The sequence below is a fragment of the Curcuma longa genome, unplaced genomic scaffold (genome assembly GCF_044706935.1).
Source record: "Curcuma longa cultivar G26 ecotype Majalengka, Jawa Barat unplaced genomic scaffold, ITB_CL_G26_1.1 utg509_np1212_2302976_RagTag, whole genome shotgun sequence".
NCBI lineage: Eukaryota > Viridiplantae > Streptophyta > Magnoliopsida > Zingiberales > Zingiberaceae > Curcuma > Curcuma longa.
In genome coordinates this window covers 406463-428448 of record NW_027435603.1, presented here as the reverse complement: position 1 = coordinate 428448, position 21986 = coordinate 406463, and the positions used below count along the sequence as shown (strand labels likewise).

Sequence of the window (21986 nt, the reverse complement as noted above, 5' to 3'; positions counted from 1 at the left end):
ATTTATTTGTTTTGGAAATATGATTGTGTTTATATTATTGCCATATATTATTATTCAATTCTAATATGATAAGTAATATGATAAAAAAAATGAATCATACCTGGTAAAATCAAATCAATAGTCAAATCTAGGTGGAGACAAAAGTCAAAATTTAATAGAGGTCAAAGAATCAATTTCGACCTCATTAGCTCGATTTTTTGGCTCCGTCAATTTGATTATCCGCACTCCAGATGATACAACTTTCTCGATTCAACCACTCCGACTCCAAAGGACAACCTCTTCGACTCGATCACTCTAACTCCAGAGGACAACCTCCTCCACTTAGTTAACCTCCACTCACTTATTCTATAGAGAACATAACATCCTTGACTACTCCATCAGTTCGGGCATCCCGACTCCAAATGACAATCTCCTCAACTCGATCATCCCAACTTTAAACGACACAACCTCTTTGGCTCAGCTACCCCGACTTCAGAGGACAACCTCCTTGACTTAATCACTCTCGATTGGTCATCCAAACTCCAGGAGACAACCTCCTCAATTACCCGTCAACTTAGGCACCCTGACTCCAAAGGATGTAGACTCTATTCCTTTAAAACCTAGTCATCCCATAGGGCTTATTGACAATTACTGAAAATATTCTTAAACATAGTACTATAAGTGAGTGTAGGAGCAATCATACTGATGTAAGACTTATTCCCTAGATGCTCTTCTATATATATGTGTCATGCAATGGATGAAGGAGTAGGTAATGACTGTCGAATCTGATCTCGCAAGATTATGAATGTGGAAATACTCTTTTAGATGACTATATAACCTCTGTAGAAAACACGCAAAATGGGAGATGAATATGTTTTTCTTTCTTCTTCCTCTATTATTTCGTTGTCTCTACTTTTCCTAAGGCTCTATCCTAATTTAAACGTCGGAGTGGCCATGCTGAGCTCCCTCAGCGCTCATCTTAATTTTTATTGGAGTATTATAGGTATCTATAGCGTTTTCCATATCTTGGGACCTTCAACATCGCAACCTCCACTGTTTTATTTTGCCAATTTATCATACCGTGATCTTAGATAGAAACGATAATATTATCATTATTTTTATTATTTTATTTTTCATATAAATAGTTTTAAAACATATAAACTTGTTTAAATAATAGGAAGTAAAAACTCCTACTATTCAATTTAAAATCCGCTAACCCTACACGCTTCGACTTCCTTCGTGTTGTTATATTAACGGGTCGGATTTTTCTAAACCTATCGTTCGTTGATATTCACACCCCATTTGACCAAGCGCTGATCATCAACTCCTTCCAGCTATCGGATCGGACAGGACAATAAGCAGCAAAAGGAGCATTATGTTATCAAGTCCTGGTTAAAGATCGAAACCCTCCGTCGCCCCCGATAACCTTCTTCTTCCTCTTCACTCACATTTCTCTCACGCAATCGCCGACGGCAGCTCCGCCCGCCAAATCGCACCTCCGCTCCGCCATTTCACAGGTTCGGCGCCCTCCCTCTCCTTTTCCTCCTCTTCCTCTTCTCTCTTTCTCGTTTTCTCCTCCGCTCCGTCTTTCGTCGCCTCTCTCGCAGCCGTTTTGCTTGTCGCCGTCTTATCTCCTCCTATTTCTCGCTCTCCGGTCGCGATCTGTCTTCTCTTGCTCCGGTTTTCTCTTGCTCGAGCGTTGTCATTGAGTAGAATTGGGATTTGGGGGAATCGGGAGGCTGCAGCCTCTGGAGCTCGGGAAAGGGGGCGGTAGTGCTCGAGACCTGCCGGGTGGGTCGATTCCGGGTCGGATCTTTCAAGATTTTACCCGACAAGGGCTAATTGGATCCTTGCATGGGCGTTGTCAAAATTGCCGGGTCCACCAACTCCTGAGGAGTAGATTTTCTTAGCTGTTTTGGCCCCGTAAGCTCCCCTTTTTCGTCAGTTAAACTCGCAATCCTGGCCGTCTGCTGCCGCGTGGACCGTTGATACGAGTCCGATGACACAAGCTGCCTCGCGAATGCCCGACGCCTTCTTATCAAATCGGAACCCTTTCGATTTCTCTTTCTTGCTCTCTCGTCTATTCCTTCTCCCTTTTTCCGCCTTCGCACCACTGGAAACCCTAGCGCTTTCCCCTCCTTTCGTCCTCGTGGTTTCGTCGTTGACGGCGTCGCCTCTCCTCTTCTGGATCCGTGGCCCTCTTGCTTCTGGGCGCTTTCCGTGCTGGGTTTCTTCGAGGATCGGTATCTCACTCGCTCTCGGCGTCTGGTTGCAGTAGCTCTCGGCGACCCTGCCACGAGGCGCTGTTTGTTTGTTCTACGGTGCCTTGTCTCTGAGTCGGACCACTTTCGATTTGTTTATCTGGTACTGTTCTCTCGCACTGAATGTTGGACTTGTCATTCCTCGGTGTTTGGGCCTTTCGTCATGTTTTGCTTTTTGTATTTTTGATGGCGGGTGTTTCTTATTTTTGAAAATTGTTATCAGACGTCGAGAAAATGGTGGGATGTGTTTAGAACGTGTGACATGCAGATTCAGATTATAGTTGTTTAATATTCTTTCTACTCTACTTAATTCTTAAGGGGTCTTTTTTCATGATCATTTGCAAATTCTTCTCTTATTGTTTGGAATTTACCTCTTCTTTTTTTCTTTCTGTGCGTGGAATTGGATTTTGGTTTGTTTTCTTGTTCATATGCTTTCTTGATAGCTAAACTAGTTTTGATGTATTATTTTATTTTCATTTTATTCTTTTCCTCCTATATAATCTTAAATTTCAAAGCGTTTTACGCACTAGCAAGGCCCAAGATTTTGGAGTTGCATCAGTCGTAATTCTAATTGGCTCGATGTTCTCTCTTATGATGTGGCTGTTTTGTTGGCACCTGGCATCATTTGTTGAGACCACTTCCTGGTAGACGAATTGTAGACTGCTTTTAGTTTAATCCTCTTTTACCCACAGTTATAAAGATCTCTATTTCTACCTTTCTTCTTGTGCTTAGTCTTAAACCTTTTGATCTTCTACTTTTTTCGGGATTGTTGCATCAACTTCTTCCTCATTCTGATCTGAACTTCCTATTCACGAGTAAAATGTATATAAGCATGAAAGCGGTCATGTTAGTTGTGATTATGCATTTTCATTGTTAATTGTACTATTTACTTGAAATTCAATGTTTAAATTTTGTAACATTATTATGAATGATTTGAAGGAATATTATTCGTGAGAATTATTGTGGTTAAATATTTTTCTGTTTTAATATCACTTGCTAAACTTTTCTTTCAGTTAATGTACTATTAATTTTCTGAATTATGCCTTTGCAGATTTCTTACATAATGAAGTAGTTACCTGCAAGAAAATATTATAATGGCCTCAAAGGGCCCCAGATCAAAGTTAGATCATGAAACAAGAGCAAGGCGTCAAAAGGTTATACTTAAAATTCCTCAGCCATTAGCATTTGTGCTTGTTTTTTTATCAGTTTTTATCATTCCATGGTGCTTTTTTATGGAAATCTTTCCAGAAGCTATTCACATTGCATATACTTACAAGTATCAACTTACTATAAATGCGAAAGATGATGATAGTTAGTTGCCTACTTTGTATTCAGGATAAAATTTAGTTTGAAGATCATGTAGATTCTTATGTGTTTTTGTGTTGCTGACTTGGCTAAAACTCTATTTATACAAAGTAATTATCTTAAACTCTTAACTATTAGATACGTAAATAACATTTGAAATTTGGAAGATGCATTAACTCTTATCTATAATGTCCTAGACATTTCTGTTCAAAATTTATTATGTTATTGAAATCTCTATCCTATATATTTCACTTACAAACATCTACCCAAGCTTTAAATTGCATGCTTAAAACTTTATTATGTTATTGAAATCTCTATCCTTATGTTATTGAAATCTCTTCTTTGTTGCTGAATAAAGATATCAAATCCAAGGCATCCTTATTGCATGCTAATCCAGTCCTTTGTTTCAGTAGTCTTGTTCCTCACAATAAACAAATTGTTCCTTCTCCCTCCCACAAAACTGCTTGTGCTTTTCCCTATCTAAATTTCAGAAAACAAAAGAATCTTATACACAATCACCTAAAGAATCTCATATTATTTCCTCAATTTCATTTTTCATATTTCATCATCTCTAAATATCAAAAATAAAAAGTCTATTTGGTTTCTCCCAAAATAGATGTTATATTCCTTTCAACATTAACTTTTTAAGTTCTATCATCCCTTGTGTTTTGCACGAATAGCTTCTGTCTCGCCCCGCTGCTTGTCTTCTCTACGGAGAAGACATTTAAACCCCTCACTTTTTTCTCCTCATGGGCGAACTGGCCAACCACTGTATTTTAGTAGGAGTGTGCGTCTCCCTTCTTATGTAGAGAATGACTACCTCTTTCGACCACATCCCTTACAACAATTCTGATCTATCATCGCTCTCTCTATGCCACAAACATCTTAATAGATGCACTCTGCTACCATACTTCAAATACTCCTCTTTTTCATCTCTCAATGTTAAGAGCCCTTCTTTTCTTCTAGTGCTTTTTGTATTCCATCCTTTTGCTCCTGGCATGCTACTCTTCCTCATAATGGCAGCTGTGCCCTCTTTCATTGTGGTTTAACCCTTTGGGTTTCCAACCTTCAGTTTCTAGATTTGACAATCTCTCGTTATCCTGTACTGCTTCATACCCCCTTCCTGCTATTGCATCTTTCCAGTGGTCACCCTCTTTGTTTTTGTAGTTTTTCCTCCTGAAAAATGTTGCCAACCAGGGATAACTAGTTGTTCTTCTCCTTCCTCGTTCCTAGTGACCAAATTCAAATCATCCTTCAACCCAACAAGATGAGAATTATTCACTTCCCTCTTCATCTGACTGATAGCACTGTGATCTGCAGTGCACATGCACCATCAAGATCCTATACACCTCCATTTTCCTAAGCGACAAATTTTTTTTTATAGAGTTATTCAATTTTGCGCTTTAGGGAGAACACACTTTCCACAAGGATATTAATCTTATGTGCTTATGATATCAATAATGATCTACATTAGAAGTAAAGAAGAATAAACAATTATATTACTGCTAATTAGATTTTGAATTACTGTAATGAAATCTAGTATGGAGTGTTTACACTATGGACCAGAGTATTAGGAAAGTTTCTTTTATTGGGCATGGTCCAAATAAAGCATCTTATAGACTGTGCGTATAGAGTTAGACCAAGTTTTAAAAAGGGCTTTAGTTTGTATGTGTAGTGTATTTCCATTAATGGTGCACCAAGCAAGTCTGATCCTAAACACTTCTTTTATCCTATTGTATCCTTTATGTGGATTGCCAAAAGAAATCATCAATATTTTTTTGTAAAGCTAAAAGGCAAAAAAATTTCAATATAGAAAATCTTTTCAAGCAAGATTATCTGTTGGAATGAAAAAGAGTGTTCTATGAAACTTATTTTCTTTCATTTCAAAATTGTTGTGAACAACATTCTCTTCTCTTAAAAAATACTTGATCTTGATGGATGCTTGTTCCTGAAAAAAAGGAATACACTTTATAGATTATGTTTCTTTTGATATCATGAGTAGTTGAATCAAAATCTCTAACTACGCAGCATAGTTTGGATGTACTTCTAAATGCTAATTGTCTTTCTTGCCTATTTTGTAGGCGCTTGATGCGCCAAGGGAGCCTCCTCGACCAAAGACCCATTGGGATCATGTTTTAGAGGAGATGGTTTGGTTATCCAAGGTAAGCTTATATCTGTTAATGTTGGTATTCTATCACACAACACTTTTTTCCCCTTCAGGAACCTATATCTTTATTATTTCCTGCATTATTGTTTCATTCTTAATAGGATTTTGAATCAGAAAGGAAGTGGAAATTGGCTCAGGCAAAGAGAGTTGCAATAAGAGTTAGTAAGAGTGTTGTGGATTATTCCACTAGGGAAGAGAAAAAAGTGAAGGTTAGATTTGTTATTACATATATTTCAATAAATGACGTGCAATTTTCATTTATTTGCTTTATTCCTTTCAAGATTTGCATGTAGCCTGATAATATCATTTCTTAAATTCAGGAAGAAGAGCAACGTCTAAAGAAAGTTGCACTCAATATATCAAAGGATGTAAAAAAATTTTGGACAAAAATAGAGAAACTAGTAAGTTTGTTTTTTTCTATTCTATATATAATTTAGTCTTGGCTGTTTTTCTTTGTTTGTTCTTTGACAAATTAATGAATTATGGGTGTTTGATTTAGGTTCTCTATAAGTATCAATTGGAAGTAGAGGAAAGAAAGAAGAAAGCACTTGATAGGCAGCTTGATTTTCTTCTTGGTCAAACCGAAAGGTTGTATATATATATATATATTTTTCTGTGCACATGCTACTGCATTATGAATTTTTGCAGACAACTTCTCTGTACACCACAATATGATAACTTTGAGGTATGTGCATTTCTACCTTATCTCACAGGTACTCCACAATGCTAGCAGAAAATCTTGTGGATATGCACTATTCTAAAACAGTAGATGTAGACTCAAAAATCAAGGATGATGGAAATGTGAACAATCAAATGGTTGACACAATCGGTACATCAAATTTTGATATTTGATTGTTTTTCATGTATGTTTACATTTTTTTTATCACAGTAAAGTTTACAGTTTGTTTAACAGCAACTCAGTTGGATAAGGCGGAGAGTGAAATTGACTTTAGTATCAGATCTGCAGATGATATGGTAAGTTTCTTTGGCGATGAGTTGACTATGTGTATTTATTCTGATATAATGTGACTACTTCATGTAGTCTTTTAGGTTATGTTTTGACCTTTTTATTTTTTGGGTTAGCAAGGCTTATCAGTGACGTAGGTCAATTTTGCTGGATAGGATACATTTAGTCTTTCCCAATTGTTAGGGATCTATCTAGGACTTGTAATATTTTTGCTGTTCTATTGAGATTTTTCTCTTCTTGTAGATAACAGTAAAACAAAGGTTTAAGCCAACAAGGTAAATGCATAAGCTAAATACATTATCTTAGATAAGATGAGGTTGCTCTGTGGTAGTGAGTAGCTGCTGAATTTTTGTAATTATGGGTTGTGGAGGAATGGGACGATGGCAATAAAGTTGTGGACGTATATATACTTTTTAAATTCAATGAAGGTCAGGGTGCCACCATAATAGCACTGATGCATCATATCCCAACCTAATTTTAAAGCTAAATCTGTCTTGTTGCTAGGATGAGTGACTTCCTTGAAGCTGTCTTGTTGCTAAACAGAAACCGAACATGTAACAGTTTAGGTGCTCATGAAAATGTCAGTGAGCTAGAATTCTGGGCCATCGTTTAGTTTTGATGGCTAGAAGGCTTCCACATCATAAATCCTTGATATAATCACATTGGCTAGAGGCTATCACAAGTTAACTATATAAAAAATTACATGCTCCAAATTGATTTGATGTCCATTTCACCATGTGCAGCTATCATGAGTCGCCTAGTATGCCATAGATTTTTGTGTGACTGATGGATCATGTCAAGTAATATGTTCATATATCATCATCATTCATATATTAGCATGCAACTCTAATCAACATAGTGATGATAGTATGAGTTCGATATGTGTACATAACTAATTGTAACAACAGAGATGAATGGTGTGGGAGCAAAGCAAACAAAAAAGTCAAAATGGTAACATCTGGTTTCTCATTAGGGATGGTATCTGCAACTTGCAGCCCTTGTCAGACACGCGGATCAAACTCTAATCTATAAACTTCGTGACAGACTCAAATCTTAGATTAAACTACTCACAGTATGTGGCTTACCAATAGTCTCTTTGGACTCAGTCAAGTTGTTCCACCTTTGAACTGCTGATCCCTGATTAGAATAGACAAACAAATATAATTGCTAACTTGCCGTTGGAATCAGCTTTCATAGGTCTACTGATCTGTATTACATATGCCGAACTATATCAATCCAGATTAACCATGTCAAACAAGGCCGGTACCATATCCAACTAGGATATTAGGAATAAGCCACAATATCCAAATATAACATTACGTTGTGGCCATTCCCAGTGGCAGTGTCATCATAGCTTGTTGGCGACAATGTGAACACATCTCTTACTTCCCTAAATGTGTACATTCTTAGTGTCCATTTCGTACAAACAATCAATCCCCCAGTAGCAGCATCATTGTAGCTTGTTGGTGACAACGTGAACACACCTTACTATCCTAGGAGTTGAGTGACTTGGTGTTGTAGATTGTTTTCTGGAATTACCGATACTTGATCCCTTTTGAAATGAGGTAGCATCGATCATCTACCATGTAGTGACAAAGGACTTTATTTACATACTTGTTTGATTTCCACAATGGCCAAACTACCTATTCTGACCAAGCTTACCCATCACCATAACAATACAAAAAAAAAAAAAAAGAAAAGCCAATCCTCTATCTCCCATTCACACTGCTTAACTGACTTCTTGAATTAGGGTTTATGCATGGATAATCATAATAATAACCACCTTTGGTGGAAGAGATCTTACCTTGAAGGAGCCCACTTGTAGGAGAGACTTGGTGAACACTGCTGCAACTAGAATCTTCCAGAAATGTAGATTCATCATAGATTTACTGCTAACTGTGCGGTCAGTACTGAAGCTAGCCTGCTAAATCTTGACTTCACTGTTAATCAGATCTTGTTGAAGGGTTCACAAGTTAGGGGGATTGAGATTCAGTGAAGATGCAGATGGGGATCAAATTCCCTTTTCACGTTGGCTATCTCATACAAAAATCCAGTCTAGTTTGTTTCCAGTTAAACCTGTTCAAGCCTTAAGCAGCACAATTGAACCCCTACTAACACACTATTTTGTTCTAAATCATCCCTAGGTGTCTAAACCCAAAGTCAGCTCATTAACATTATGTCTAAGCTTTGATCAAGCCAATTTCCAATAAACCCCAGGTTGGCCAGGTATAAGCCTCAACTATGTTTAACAAACTCAAATTATAATCAAAGTATCAATCAAATTTATATATAGCAGTATATTTCCTTTTCCTACCTTAAATGTACTAAATTTGTTTTATCTGAAAGACAGAGGATATTTTTGCTATTTTCTTATTACCTGAATTTTATGTTATTATTTTTTTGGCTGAAAAGTTTTTATTTCCTTGGACATTGTGCTCTGGTCCATTTATTGCCATTACAGGAAGATGATGAGCATGCTATTGAGGTGGATGAAGCTCATATTAGTGAGGAAGAGAAGAGAGAAGAACTAGAGGCCTCGAAGGATGAAGCTGATCTTCCATTTGAGGACCTTCACAAGTTTCACTCAATAAATAACTGTAAGCACAAACTTGAAGTTTTTCATGTGGCAACACTAATTAATTGCTGCTTTTGCCTATTAATTCCGTAAATTATTGATTAACATAAATTTTCTCAGTTAGCACGAAAGGGAGTCCCGATTTCGATAAAAGCTCAACTATGTTTGTTGAGCAAAAAGATCAGAGTAAGGGTGAGATGTCAGTAAGTTGAAAGATCATCAATAAATTAAACCAAATCTCTATCACTGAAGCAATTAATTCTGTTTGTTAGTGATTCTGCAGAATACTGGAACCATGTTAATGGGTCCAAAAATGTTTCAGAGAATTTGTTGCGTAATGCTCATTGTTCAGAAAATGCAGATCATCCTATGCCTGGAATCAATCATGCACAATGCTTTATAAGTCAACTCTCTCATGTGAGTTGCACTGACTCTTTTCTGCTTCTAAATCATGGTATCGTATTTGGGTCAGACTGGATATCATCTACCAAATTGTAGGGGGTTTGATTATTCATATATAACCTGCAACTTGGTGATCTATTATTTTTGCTTTTAATTAATTTTTGTGATCTTGACAAATTAGTACCCCACTTATGCATTATACTTTCCATCAAGCAACTTGTCAGAATTGACATCATCATCGTTTCCTTATGATACTTAAATCTATTTAACTTACAAATTTATGGCAGAGAGAAAGTAATGGCAATGAAGACATTTTCTCCTTTGAAGGACAGTTAACTGTCAAGAAATCACATTCAAATCCTTGTTCAGAAAATGTTGACTCATGTGAAGAGGGACATCCGAATCTCGATATCAGTGATGATGTGGTGAGACAATTTACTTATTTTTCATGTGTAATTGTTGCTTTCTTTGTGTAGCAACTATTTTGTTCTTTTTCTGCTTTAACTACTGCAAAACTACATTGACACAGAGACTGTTCTTTCAATAATATTTCCATTATTGTAAGTTACTTATATTTCAGTTTTTTCTTTAAGCTTTTTGAAATGCATATTTTGCTGGAGTATAATCACAACAGCAAACATTGGTGAAGTGACTTGAGTTCTTAGTGTTCTTTGAGAAAAATTGACCTAGCCTGAGTTTATTCATCCTGTAAAATAATCCTGAACTCGAACCTATTGGTTTTTGTTTCAATTTTTATTCCTAATTTCATAGTTTTTTTTTTACTCTTTTCTCTCTCTCCATATTACATGTTTCTTTTCATATATCATATAACTATTAAACTCATGCATATATAATATATGTAGAATCTGGTCAAGTTCATTTTTTGGTTTTGTAAACCAAAACTGGACTCTAGTCTGATTTTCAACTTTTCGAAATCCAAAACCCTAAAATATTGGGCTCCTTTGGATCAAATTTCTGGCCCATTCAGTGACATTGGATTTTCTGCCGACTCCTAGATATTGTATAGTACATCAGTAAGTTGCTGAAGTGTATAGTACACCAGTAAGTTGCTTAAGTGCCCCTCATTTTAAAAATTTATGAGCCTTTGGTACTTACCAATAGCGGAGCATTGGGTTCCCATACAAAAGGTTGCAAAAATTGATAAGGAGAATGATTATAAGTAAAAATACATTAAGATTTTTAGTTTTAACACATTCATTCCATACTTGTTTTGTTTATTGTTTAAATTGAAGATAATATTAATCAAATTCTTCATCTTGACAAAGAAACCTTTTTAAGCTATCTGTTTGTATGATGTTGACCTAGATCCACTGGTTTGTGTGTGCTCAAATAAGGGTACTTTTCTATTTTAAAACATATTTTACTTCTTTACTTCGATGCATTCTTTTCTAATTATCGAATGTGTAGCTATGGATTGTGGATGATACTTTCTCTTTGCTGATGCAATTCTGAAAAATTAACATAGTTTTTTACAGGATGATATGGATTACAATCTTGTAGGAGAAGAGAAGGTATGATAACTTGTGCACGCAAAATTAATATATTGCAAAGTTCATGTGCTTCAAAATATTGTTTTGTTTATCTAAGCAAAATTTATAGTAGTATTTTGTTCATGCGCATTCATAGTTTGATGTATTTGATCTATGTGCATGTTATGGTTTGAAATACTGGTTTCTGCGATTCATGTGGTGCAAGATCATTTTTACTATTTTTATTTTTTAAAATCTCTTCTTGGTGACTTGTGAGCTATGCATTAGTTTCCTACTTATGTTTGCTACTGGAATATCAATTTCACATATTTACAAAGTTGGTTAGAGAGTGGTATTGAAACGCTAGTAATTCACATTTGGATTAAAATAGGCTTTGATATAATTTTTGATGTGCCAAAGACATTTTGGATTGGTAACTCCAAGAATACTATGTATTATGTGTTTTGGTAATTTGCGTAGTTCTGTTTTACAAATCTGCTGGAGAATACTGGTGAATGAGCTCAAACTATGGCATGTTTCTCGGGTTATCAGAAACTTAGAATGCACGCATGATCAGTCTCTTGACACAAGTAATAAAATATTATCGATCTATTACAGTTGGTCAAATCCGATAGGTGTTCTATACTGTAAGAAATGATGCATTTGATTATTTACTTTTTTCCTTTTCTACCTGCCTATTAACAAACACATCAACTCTTGTTTCCTATTTGTTTGATTTAGCTTTGGTTGTATTACTTGTGTCTAGGATGATGAGGCAACAATCTCTGAAGAGGAAGACTTGGCAAAGAAAGAAGTCACTAACCATCTTGAGGAGGTACAAGTTCCTTTTGGTATTTTGTTGTGCTTTTGTTCTATTTTCAAGATACCTGCAGCAACTTTGCCAACTAGTCAAAAAATTACATTGATCAATCAAAATTATATGATGTGTTTTACTGGCCCATTATATAAGAAACATTGATGATCCTGATATTTCTCTGGGTTCAAGTAATTAATAATATCTACAAAAACCGTTGCATGTAATTAATATCTGCAAAAGCTGGTTGACTTTCATGATTATGGACACATCTCTTCCCTGCTATCTGATCTGTGTGGCAGATGCGTCCCTTTATTTTACTGGTAGGCCAGTATTAAAGGATCTTGATGCTGCTTTATTTCTCTTCCATGAATTTAAAACATCTAAATATTGGTAACTTTAAACGTCGGCTATACTTCTCAGCTGTCTATAATCTTCCAATGTTTAAAGAGTAGAATTTCTTTTTGTGAAAAACAAAAATTTCCATCACTGTTTTTTGTGGCATTGGCTGCTATTTTTCATTATCTACTGATAGTCCTCAAGCAGCCTGCTTTTCACAGATAAAGTTACTGCAAGAAGAGAGTGAAATCCCTATTGAAGAGCTGCTTGCAAGGTACAAGAAGGTATGATTTTTTAATGATCTTTGTGAGTTAGGAATGCTTTTTAACAAACTGATGTGACTCCTGATTGCTGGTTTAGGTTTCATGCATTGATGATGGTGCAGAGAAGTCTGAATGCTCTTCCTCTGGTTCTGATGATCAACAAGATTGCCCAGTGAATGAGGATGTTCATTACAAAACCAAATTGCTTGATGGTGCAGAACAACAAGACAATCACCCAGATCTTGATGAATCAGAATCTGTCTTGGAAGAGATGAAGATAAATCATGGTAGCATAGTAGAAGGGAAGGAGAGTGAAATTATAATTTCTGATGCTGCAGCTGCTGCAAGATCAGCTCAACCAACTGGAAACACTTTCTTAACTACAAAAGTGCGGACAAAGTTCCCTTTCCTTCTTAAGCATCCTCTTCGTGAGTATCAACATATTGGCCTAGATTGGCTCGTAACAATGTATGAAAAGAGGTTAAATGGAATTCTAGCAGATGAAATGGGTTTAGGTAAGACAATCATGACAATTGCTCTTCTTGCACACCTGGCCTGTGAGAAAGGAATATGGGGTCCTCATCTCATTGTGGTACCAACCAGTGTCATGCTCAACTGGGAAACTGAATTTCTCAAATGGTGCCCTGCGTTTAAGATACTAACCTACTTTGGGAGTGCAAAAGAAAGGAAGCATAAACGGCAGGGTTGGTTAAAGCCTAATTACTTTCATATATGTATAACTACCTACAGACTTGTTATACAAGATTCAAAAGTATTTAAGCGAAAGAAATGGAAATATCTTATTCTGGATGAAGCTCACCTAATTAAGAACTGGAAATCTCAAAGGTGGCAGACTTTACTAAATTTTAACTCTAAACGAAGAATGCTGTTGACTGGAACACCACTGCAGAATGATCTTATGGAACTTTGGTCCTTGATGCATTTCTTAATGCCTCATGTTTTTCAGTCTCATCAAGAATTCAAAGATTGGTTTTGCAATCCTATATCTGGAATGGTGGATGGCCAGGAAAAAGTTAACAAAGAAGTCATTGATAGATTGCATAATGTACTTCGTCCGTTCATTTTAAGGCGCTTAAAAAGAGATGTTGAAAAACAACTGCCAAAGAAGCACGAGCATGTGATTTACTGTAGGCTTTCCAGAAGACAGAGAAATTTGTATGAGGATTTTGTTGCCAGCTCAGAAACTCAAGCAACATTGGCCAGTGCAAACTTTTTTGGAATGATCAGTGTTATAATGCAGCTACGCAAAGTTTGTAACCATCCAGACCTTTTTGAAGGCCGTCCAATCGTGAGTTCATTTGACATGCCTGGTATTGACATGCAATTGAGCTCTGCTATTTGTACAATACTTTCTAGTGGTCCATTTTCTCAAGTAGATCTCTGTGGTTTGAATTTTGTGTTCACCAGAAATGAATTTTGCATGACGTCATGGTTAACCAACGAAGTGACTGCTATTGCGTGCTCATCTAATATGATACAGGATGCTCGGCTTGAAGCTTCTGGCTGTTTTTCTTTTATCCATAGTTATGACTGGAAGAAGAAAAATCATGGGAGTAATATATTTGAAAAGATTCAGAAGGCCCTCTTTGAGGAAAGAGTTAAACAAGTTAAAGAAAGAGCAGCTTCAATTGCATGGTGGAATTCCTTGCGGTGTGAGAAGAAGCCAGTCTATGGAACTAATTTAAGGAAGCTTGTAACTGTAAAACATCCAGTCTTTGACATTCATGAGCAGAAGAACAGCGCTTCATGCTACTTAAATTTTTCATCAAAATTGGCAGACATAACTCTCTCACCACTTGAACGTTTTCAGAAAATACATGACCTAGTAGAGTGTTTTATGTTTGCAATTCCTGCTTCACGTTCCTCTTCTCCTGTTTGCTGGTGCAGTAAAGTTAGATCCCCTGTTTTTCTGGATCTGGCATATAAGGAAGAATGCACTGAGATCATTTCACCTTTATTATCACCTATTAGGCCTGCCATTGTTCGGCAACAAGTTTATTTTCCTGATAGGCGCCTGATTCAATTTGATTGCGGGAAGCTACAGGAGCTTGCAGTTCTGCTAAGACGTCTTAAAATAGAAGGACACAGGGCTTTGATCTTTACTCAAATGACTAAGATGCTTGATATCTTGGAGGCTTTCATTAATTTGTATGGGTATACTTACATGCGACTAGATGGATCTACATCACCTGAAGATAGACAGACATTGATGCAACGTTTTAATACAAATCCCAAATTTTTTTTATTTATTTTATCCACACGAAGTGGTGGTGTAGGGATTAACCTAGTTGGTGCAGATACAGTCATTTTTTATGACAGCGACTGGAATCCTGCAATGGACCAACAAGCGCAAGATAGGTGCCATAGAATTGGCCAGACGAGGGAAGTGCACATCTACCGATTTATTAGTGAGTGCACAATTGAGGAGAATATATTGAAGAAGGCAAACCAGAAGCGTGCACTTGATGATTTGGTAATACAGAGTGGCAGCTATAATATGGAGTTCTTCAAAAAACTTGATCCTATGGAATTATTTTCTGGTCATGGAAGTCTGGGTCTGGAAAATTTGCAGAAAGGGAACTCAAGCACCATTGATTATTCTGTTAATCAAGTAGAAACACTTTTTTCTAATGCAGATGTTGAAGCAGCTATCAAACATGCTGAAGATGAAGCAGATTATATGGCCCTTAAAAAGTTAGAAGAGGAAGAGGCTGTTGATAACCAAGAATTTACTGAAGATGTCACTGGTAGATCAGAGGACGATGAGCCTGTTAATTGGGATGACATTAAACTTGATGAAAGAGCTGCTGAAGAGCAGAACTGCTTGAGTTCTGTTGTAAAAAATGATAATGATGTTGTCTTATCCAGTTGTAATATGAATGAACAAAAGAATATCACATTAACAATGGAAGATGATGATATTGACATGCTTGCTGATGTTAAGCAGATGGCAGCAGCAGCAGCAGCTGCTGGGCAAGCAAGTTCATCGTTTGAGAACCAGCTTCGTCCAATTGACAGATATGCAATGCGATTTCTGGAACTCTGGGATCCAGTAGTTGACAAATCTGCTATAGTATATCAGGCAAATGTTGATGAGCAGGAATGGGAGCTTGATCGTATCGAGAAATTTAAGGATGATCTAGAAGCTGAGATTGATGAAGATCAGGAACCATTTATATATGAAAGTAAGAACTTTTTAATGAATTACAAGTCTTCAGTTTTGTGGTGCATGAGCTAAGATTCTTTTTTCCCCACTCCTTGTTAGCTTTGATGTTATCTTTCTTCTAAATGAACTCTGATTTACTAAATCGTGATTATTGGCTGTTAGGATTGTATTTTCTGTTGCCTGAAACTGCTGCAGTATACTACATTCTACTTCTACGTTTGTTAATATGTTTTGACGTTGTGCGTGGAATTCTTACTCATGCTGATATAACCTAGATTTAGTTGAGCAATTATAGCCCACATCAACCGTGCCATGACATACTATGTTTGCTAAACATTTTTCACAGTTTGCTTTGGTGTTGGATTTGGTTCTCTTATAGCTCATACACTTTGATGATCACACACTTTTGCTCTTAATTTATATTTTCAGTCCCTTTTGGCCCTTTTTGAATTATAAGCTTGTGGACAAGAACAACAACCAACTTTAATAGTTGGGAATTTTAAATTCTTATCCTTTCACATTTGCCCAGGAATTTTTGCTTTCTATTGTTTGATGTGAAAAGGGGCAAATTTCAATTTGAAACATTAAATTAAGAAAGTTATGAGGAGCTGTATAGAGAATCAGACCAAATTTTATTGTGGCAAATGAAACTTTTCTTAACTCTTTTATAGAAAAACTTTGTCTAGCATGTCTAATAAAACGTCTCCTTTGTCCTGATTTTTTACTTGTCATTTTCTGCATAATGTCATCTCTGATACTCTTGATCAGCGAATGTCATATTTTACTTGCAATTTTTTCCCCAGGATGGGATGCTGAGTTTGCAACCACGGCATACCGTCAGCATGTTGAGGCTTTGGCTCAACAACAGGTTTGGTTCTCCAAATTGAGGTTGTCTGTATTATTCTTTTTTATTACGTGTGAACTGATTTTATCTTAATCGTGTAATCTTTAGTTGTTGGAAGAACTGGAATCTGAAGCTCAATTTGCTGAGGATGCAGATGATGAGAATGGCACTATCAAGTAAGTTCTTTGATATTATGTTTTTAATGACCTTTCGCTAATTCCTAACTTGTCAATTTTATTTATATTTAAGAAAAGAGAGCAAGAAATGGACAAGTTATTTTGAATTTTGTTATGAATTGACATCAGAAAGTGCAGGAGAAATAGGAGGTCACACAAGGCAAGACTCTAGACTCACCACTCTCAGAAATCCACCAAATAATTTAGAGAAATACAAGAAGATAAAGCTTCTAACAAGCTTAAGAGCTCAAAATATGTTTTCTTTGTTTTTATCTCTAAAAAAAAGTATCCTCTCCCACAATACAAAAGATGGCCTTTATGGGCACAACTTGGAACAACATTCTAAGATGAGTCAAAAACATTAAATGAGATTTGATGTTTTCCCAAGGCCTTGAGAATGAAAAAGTGAGTCTAACAATGGTAGAGTTATTAAAGACTTATCTGCTTTCAATGGCCTTGAGATTTGTTTTTTTTTTTTAAAAAAAATAGACACCCAAGGCTTTCCAATGATATATGGCCTTCGGAACTTTTCTGTGTCAAACAAATGGACAAGTTATTCTGAATTTTGTTGTAATCGTCAGTCTTCGATAATATTTACTGATTATGATGGAAAAAAATAGTTGATACAAATCATATGTTTGTTGTATCAAGAGAGATATGATTTTTCTTAAATGACATTTCTTTTCCTTAGATACATATCATATTTTTGGGTGTGCATTAAAAGTAGAAATTCCATTTTTGATTGAAAAAATTAATTTTTCTTCAGGAATGCAACACCTACTGAGAGGAAGCTTAAGACGAAAAAGAAGATGAAAAAGACAAAGTTCAAGTCTTTGAAGAAAGGATCTTTATCATCTGATATGGAAGTTGTCAATGAAGAACTAGAACTAGATGCCATGTCTATTGATGATAAAGTCTTTTCACCAGAGATTAGTTTTGTTGAGTCTCCACCTTGCTCACCAGTCAGAAGAAAGCGTAAGAAGGTTTCTCTGTTAGAAGATGATGAAAATAGCTCGAGAAAAAGCAAAAAGAAAGTTAAGAAAGCTTCTCACTGTAATCATGCTGTTGACTCTGACAGCTTTGCTAAGTATACTGTTGAAACTACAGAATTGAACCTTGGAGAAGGTGCCATTGAGTTAGGAGTAGCAAACAGATTGAAGTATGATGGTAGGATTTCTATTGCATCTGCTGCAGGGAAACGTGTTTTGGTGGTGAAGCCGGAAAAGTTAAGAAAGAGGGGTCATGTTTGGTCCAGAGAATGTTTTCCTTCTCCAGGCAGCTGGTCATCTCTGGAAGATGCCTTATTGTGTGCAATTGTTCATGAGTATGGAATTAATTGGGGTTTTGCGAGTGACATACTTTATGGTATACCTGGTGGTGGGTCTTACAGAGGACGGTATCGCCATCCTGTCCATTGTTGCGAGAGGTTCCGAGAATTGTTTTTCAAGTATGTTCTATCTGCTGTGGACATTACTAACACCGAAAAGAATAGCTCTTCTGGTTCTGGAAAGGCACTTTTAAAAGTGACTGAGGTACCTTTTTTCAATCTTTTAGTTGTTTCTTCTGATTGTCTGGTTTGCATTCTAGATTTTTGAACTAACCAACAAGTCTTAGAGCAGACTAAATTTCTTAGTGGAAACTTCTTTTACAAGAAATTATGTGCTAATGCTGTCGGCAATTTTGTGATTGTCTGGTAGTTTCAGGTTGATGCTTGAATCTTTTTACTACACCTAAAATATTCTGTCTAGCTCATATAAAACTCAGTTTACAGTGGGGATTCATGATAGACCTAAGAAATTAGTGCAGATTAAATCTCAAAGATACCCTGCTGTTTTTTTCCTTGTTCTTTTTTTTAATCTTGATTTGATCCATCCATGAACCAGTGGATGTAGTTGATTGCAAGCCTCCATTTCACTAGATGGGCAAGACTTGATCTGCACTTAAAGGAACTACCATAGCAGTTCCTTCCTAATGAAATATATTTGGAAATCTTTTGTATTTTTGTTTACCAACAGGTTCCCGAGTTGCATGGTTTTAATATATCGAGATCTAGTTTCTCTTGAGCTTGCTATCAAGATTGAGATTTGCCATATTTAGATGACCTTTTGTTCTGTAGACCAACTCTCATGGAGTCATGGTAGGGACTGTCACGTTTGTATTTGTTTACACCTTAAACCATAACCAGTAAACACCAGAAGGTTGATTATTCAAACATCTACTCTAGCCTGATTTTCGTTCCTTGTTTGTTACCTCTATTTGTTAGATTGGCTGTTATTTTGTTCTGGTTCTCATGAGAGGCACATCTCCTTAAAGAGACATGTTCTTCTTATCTTACTATCATTATATTCTTTCATTATTACTAATATCAAAAAATTGCCAGGACCAAATACGTGCATTGCTCAATGTTACAAGTGAGTTACCTGATAATGAGTTGCTCCTCCAGAAACATTTTGTAGCTATTATTTCTTCTGTTTGGAGAGCGAATTGTCGTGTCGATGTGCGTCAAAGCATGGCATGTTCTAAAGTTGGCTTTTATCCAAATAAGAATTTTTCTGACTCATATCTGAAGAAGTCTCCAAGACTTGGGGAAAAGATGAGTTTAACAAACTTGAAAGAATGTAGCAAGTTGGTATCAAGGGCCCTTGTTGATGTTCATAATAGTCATGAAGATCCAATGATCGTTACCAACATGCTCAACTCTAATTCTAGCTTCGAACATATGGATCTGATATTGAGTTTTCCCAGAAATTCTGTGGAATCTGAGAATGCTTTCCCGTTGGTTATTAATGTTTCAATACAAAGCCCTGTACTTCTGGAAGAAGCAAAGGAAACTCCCTGTCAATCTTTACTGGCAGAACCATCATGTATGATTGCTGAAAGTCGTTTCAGGTGAGTTTGTTTTACATCTTTGATTTATTAAGTTAGAGGTAGTTGGCATTTTTGTTACTCCAAAAGAGATTAATCAAATCAATTCATGATATCACAACATTTAGCTCCTAACCGAGCAGTAAAATGGCAAGAAAGTGTAGTGGTGTTGCACTTTCAAAGCTAGTGGTGAATTTACATGACCCAATTCTGATAGTTAATTATTGTATGTGTTAAATTTTTGATATATGAGCCTCTTAGTTGCAGTTGTACTACATGCTTAAGAATAAATCTATTTTTATCTGTTTTTAAAATTTAAGTTAATGGTACTAAGAATCAAATAAAAGAATATTATGTTTGTTCTTGAAGTAAAAACAGTCTCATATGTTGTTGAATTACTTCAAAAGTGACTACGCAACAATTATGTTCGTAAGAACAAAGAGAAGTAATATCTACTCTATACCCAATAATATCTTCCATAAAGGAGCCCAATAAAAAAAATGAAAATTTCACCTAGTCTTTCCTAAAGAGGCTATATTTTGAGTTAATTTTTGCATAGTAGATCATTTATTTCTTGATTTTTTATTAAAAAAAAATCTCATATAGGTCTAATGTCATGCCCATTTCTTATGTTTGTACTAGCCAAGTAGTTGTAATTTATAGGATAAGTTTTATGGTCTTGGATATGTTATATTTGAACAGCTCATATGTTTCTTCACTCTGTTAAATCAAAAAGAGACTCTCCATTGTAGCTTCTATAAACGTTGTTGACAGTCATTTTGTAGCTTCTATAAACGTTGTTGACAGTCATTTTGTTTGATTCTGATAACTGGATGATGTCGTTAAGTTTGTACATTTCTTGTTTTATACTTTTGGAACTATAAAAAAGAACGTGATTGATGATTAATTTTTTTGACATAGGTCGGCATCTGAAGCTTGTTTTGAGGGTGATGGTTATGTATGGGCCTCATCTGCTTTTCCATCATATGATCACAACAAAAAACGATTTGGAACGAAGTCCCAATTGTTAGGCAAACACAAATCTGGAGCTGATTTTGTAAAGCCTAGGAAATTGAAATCTCAATTGACTTCAGAAGCACACGATGACGCTAGCAACTGTATTCCACTACCACCATCGACCATAGAATACACCATGACTGACAGTGATTATGATATTTTTCATCTGGATGCACTTCTTGAAGAGCCAGAGCAATTAGAACGTCTCCCTCACTTTGACGATCCTTGTTTTCATGGTGACCTTGAGGAGTTGGATATGCTGCCAGACATTACTGATATTGGATGATCCATCTTTGATGTGTTCCAACATTTAAGCCAATCAGAGACCTCCAAATAGTGGTTCTCTCAGCACTGGCAATATTTAATGAAATTATGCAGCATTTGCCTGAGGCACCACCAAAACAGGAGAGGGCTGACCGAGCAGTTTGGTCTCCGGGAGGGCGCATGGCCATGGTAAAAGATCGGGGTGGTTAGGTTTAGAGAGCAGTGGTGGTTTTTTTGGCACTTGCATGTATAGTGAAGCTAGGTCACATTGATGTAATATATGACTTGCTTGTGAGCAAGAGATGGTATGTGTATTTAACCACAAAGGGATCTTTTTTCCATTTGGAAAATTTTGGGTCGTGGATACCCATGGAAAGAAAAGATGCTGTTTCCTCAATTATTTAAATGAAAAGTTCACTGCATTGACTAATCTGTTTTTCATTGACTATCTGGTGTGATCCAAGGCATTCTGAAGCATTGAAACTTAAAATATGTACATGGATGCTTTCTTAAAATTTTGCTGTGGCTTAAAAGTGACTTGGTTGTCGATTAGGATCCTTCTTATAGGTGAAACCTTATGGCTTACAACTTGCCAGAATTGGATGTTGACTTTTCTTGAATGAACTTGCTCCTTCTCTTTTCTTACTATACGTTTGTATGGAGTCAATAGATAGCTAGCAGGGAGCTAAAATCTTTGGTATTCTCTTCAGTCAAGTTGACCATATCTTACCAAGCAGCAGCACCTTGTTATTGGTCCTCCCCGTTCCCCGCATCTATTGGTGTTTGTGTGTGTATATATATATAATATATATATAATTTATTTATCAGAGAAATTCAGAAAATAATTTATAGGTTGATTTTTAGAATATTTGTGAACTTGATCTTCTTATTTGTTTATCTAAGCATGTTATCAATGCATCACACTCGTGGAGATTATTGGATGACACATTAGATATTTCATAACGATACTGTAATGTAAAAAATAGTTTCTTGTCGTTCCCGTAAGAGAATTAATCCAGAGAGGGACTTCTCAAGGAATGAAAGTGTTTTATAGGTCCGGTCCCTTATAAA

The 21986-nt window shown here is 36.2% G+C and overlaps 1 protein-coding gene across 3 annotated transcripts; it reads left to right on the top strand.

Annotated features, from left to right (window-relative positions):
* Window positions 1-1416: 1416 nt before the first annotated feature.
* On the top strand, window positions 1417-21327 carry LOC141820525 (protein PHOTOPERIOD-INDEPENDENT EARLY FLOWERING 1). 3 transcript variants are annotated; one of them, XM_074707851.1, is made up of 21 exons: window positions 1417-1496; window positions 3292-3394; window positions 5627-5707; window positions 5814-5921; window positions 6033-6113; window positions 6212-6300; window positions 6426-6541; window positions 6626-6687; window positions 9141-9276; window positions 9375-9446; window positions 9538-9671; window positions 9944-10081; window positions 11153-11188; window positions 11913-11981; window positions 12521-12583; window positions 12660-15768; window positions 16553-16617; window positions 16702-16769; window positions 17536-18301; window positions 19150-19658; window positions 20556-21327. In XM_074707851.1, the coding sequence occupies exons 2-21, from the start codon at window positions 3335-3337 to the stop codon at window positions 20935-20937; spliced, it is 6144 nt and encodes a 2047-aa protein (XP_074563952.1). In that variant the 5' UTR covers window positions 1417-1496; window positions 3292-3334; the 3' UTR covers window positions 20938-21327. The 3 variants fall into 3 exon arrangements, with proteins under 3 accessions (XP_074563952.1, XP_074563953.1, XP_074563951.1); XM_074707852.1 differs by lacking the exon at window positions 1417-1496 and adding an exon at window positions 2103-2343 and having other exon boundaries at window positions 9375-9440; XM_074707850.1 differs by lacking the exon at window positions 1417-1496 and adding an exon at window positions 2103-2343.
* Window positions 21328-21986: the final 659 nt, after the last annotated feature.

Bases quoted from the DNA above. Each gene is read 5' to 3' on its own strand.
- LOC141820525 (XM_074707851.1), top strand. From the start codon at position 3,335: ATGGCCTCAAAGGGCCCCAGATCAAAGTTAGATCATGAAACAAGAGCA. The intron at 3,395-5,626 runs GTTATACTTAAA...CCTATTTTGTAG, and splicing joins CAAGAGCAAGGCGTCAAAAG to GCGCTTGATGCGCCAAGGGA. The intron at 9,672-9,943 runs GTGAGTTGCACT...AATTTATGGCAG, and splicing joins TTATAAGTCAACTCTCTCAT to AGAGAAAGTAATGGCAATGA.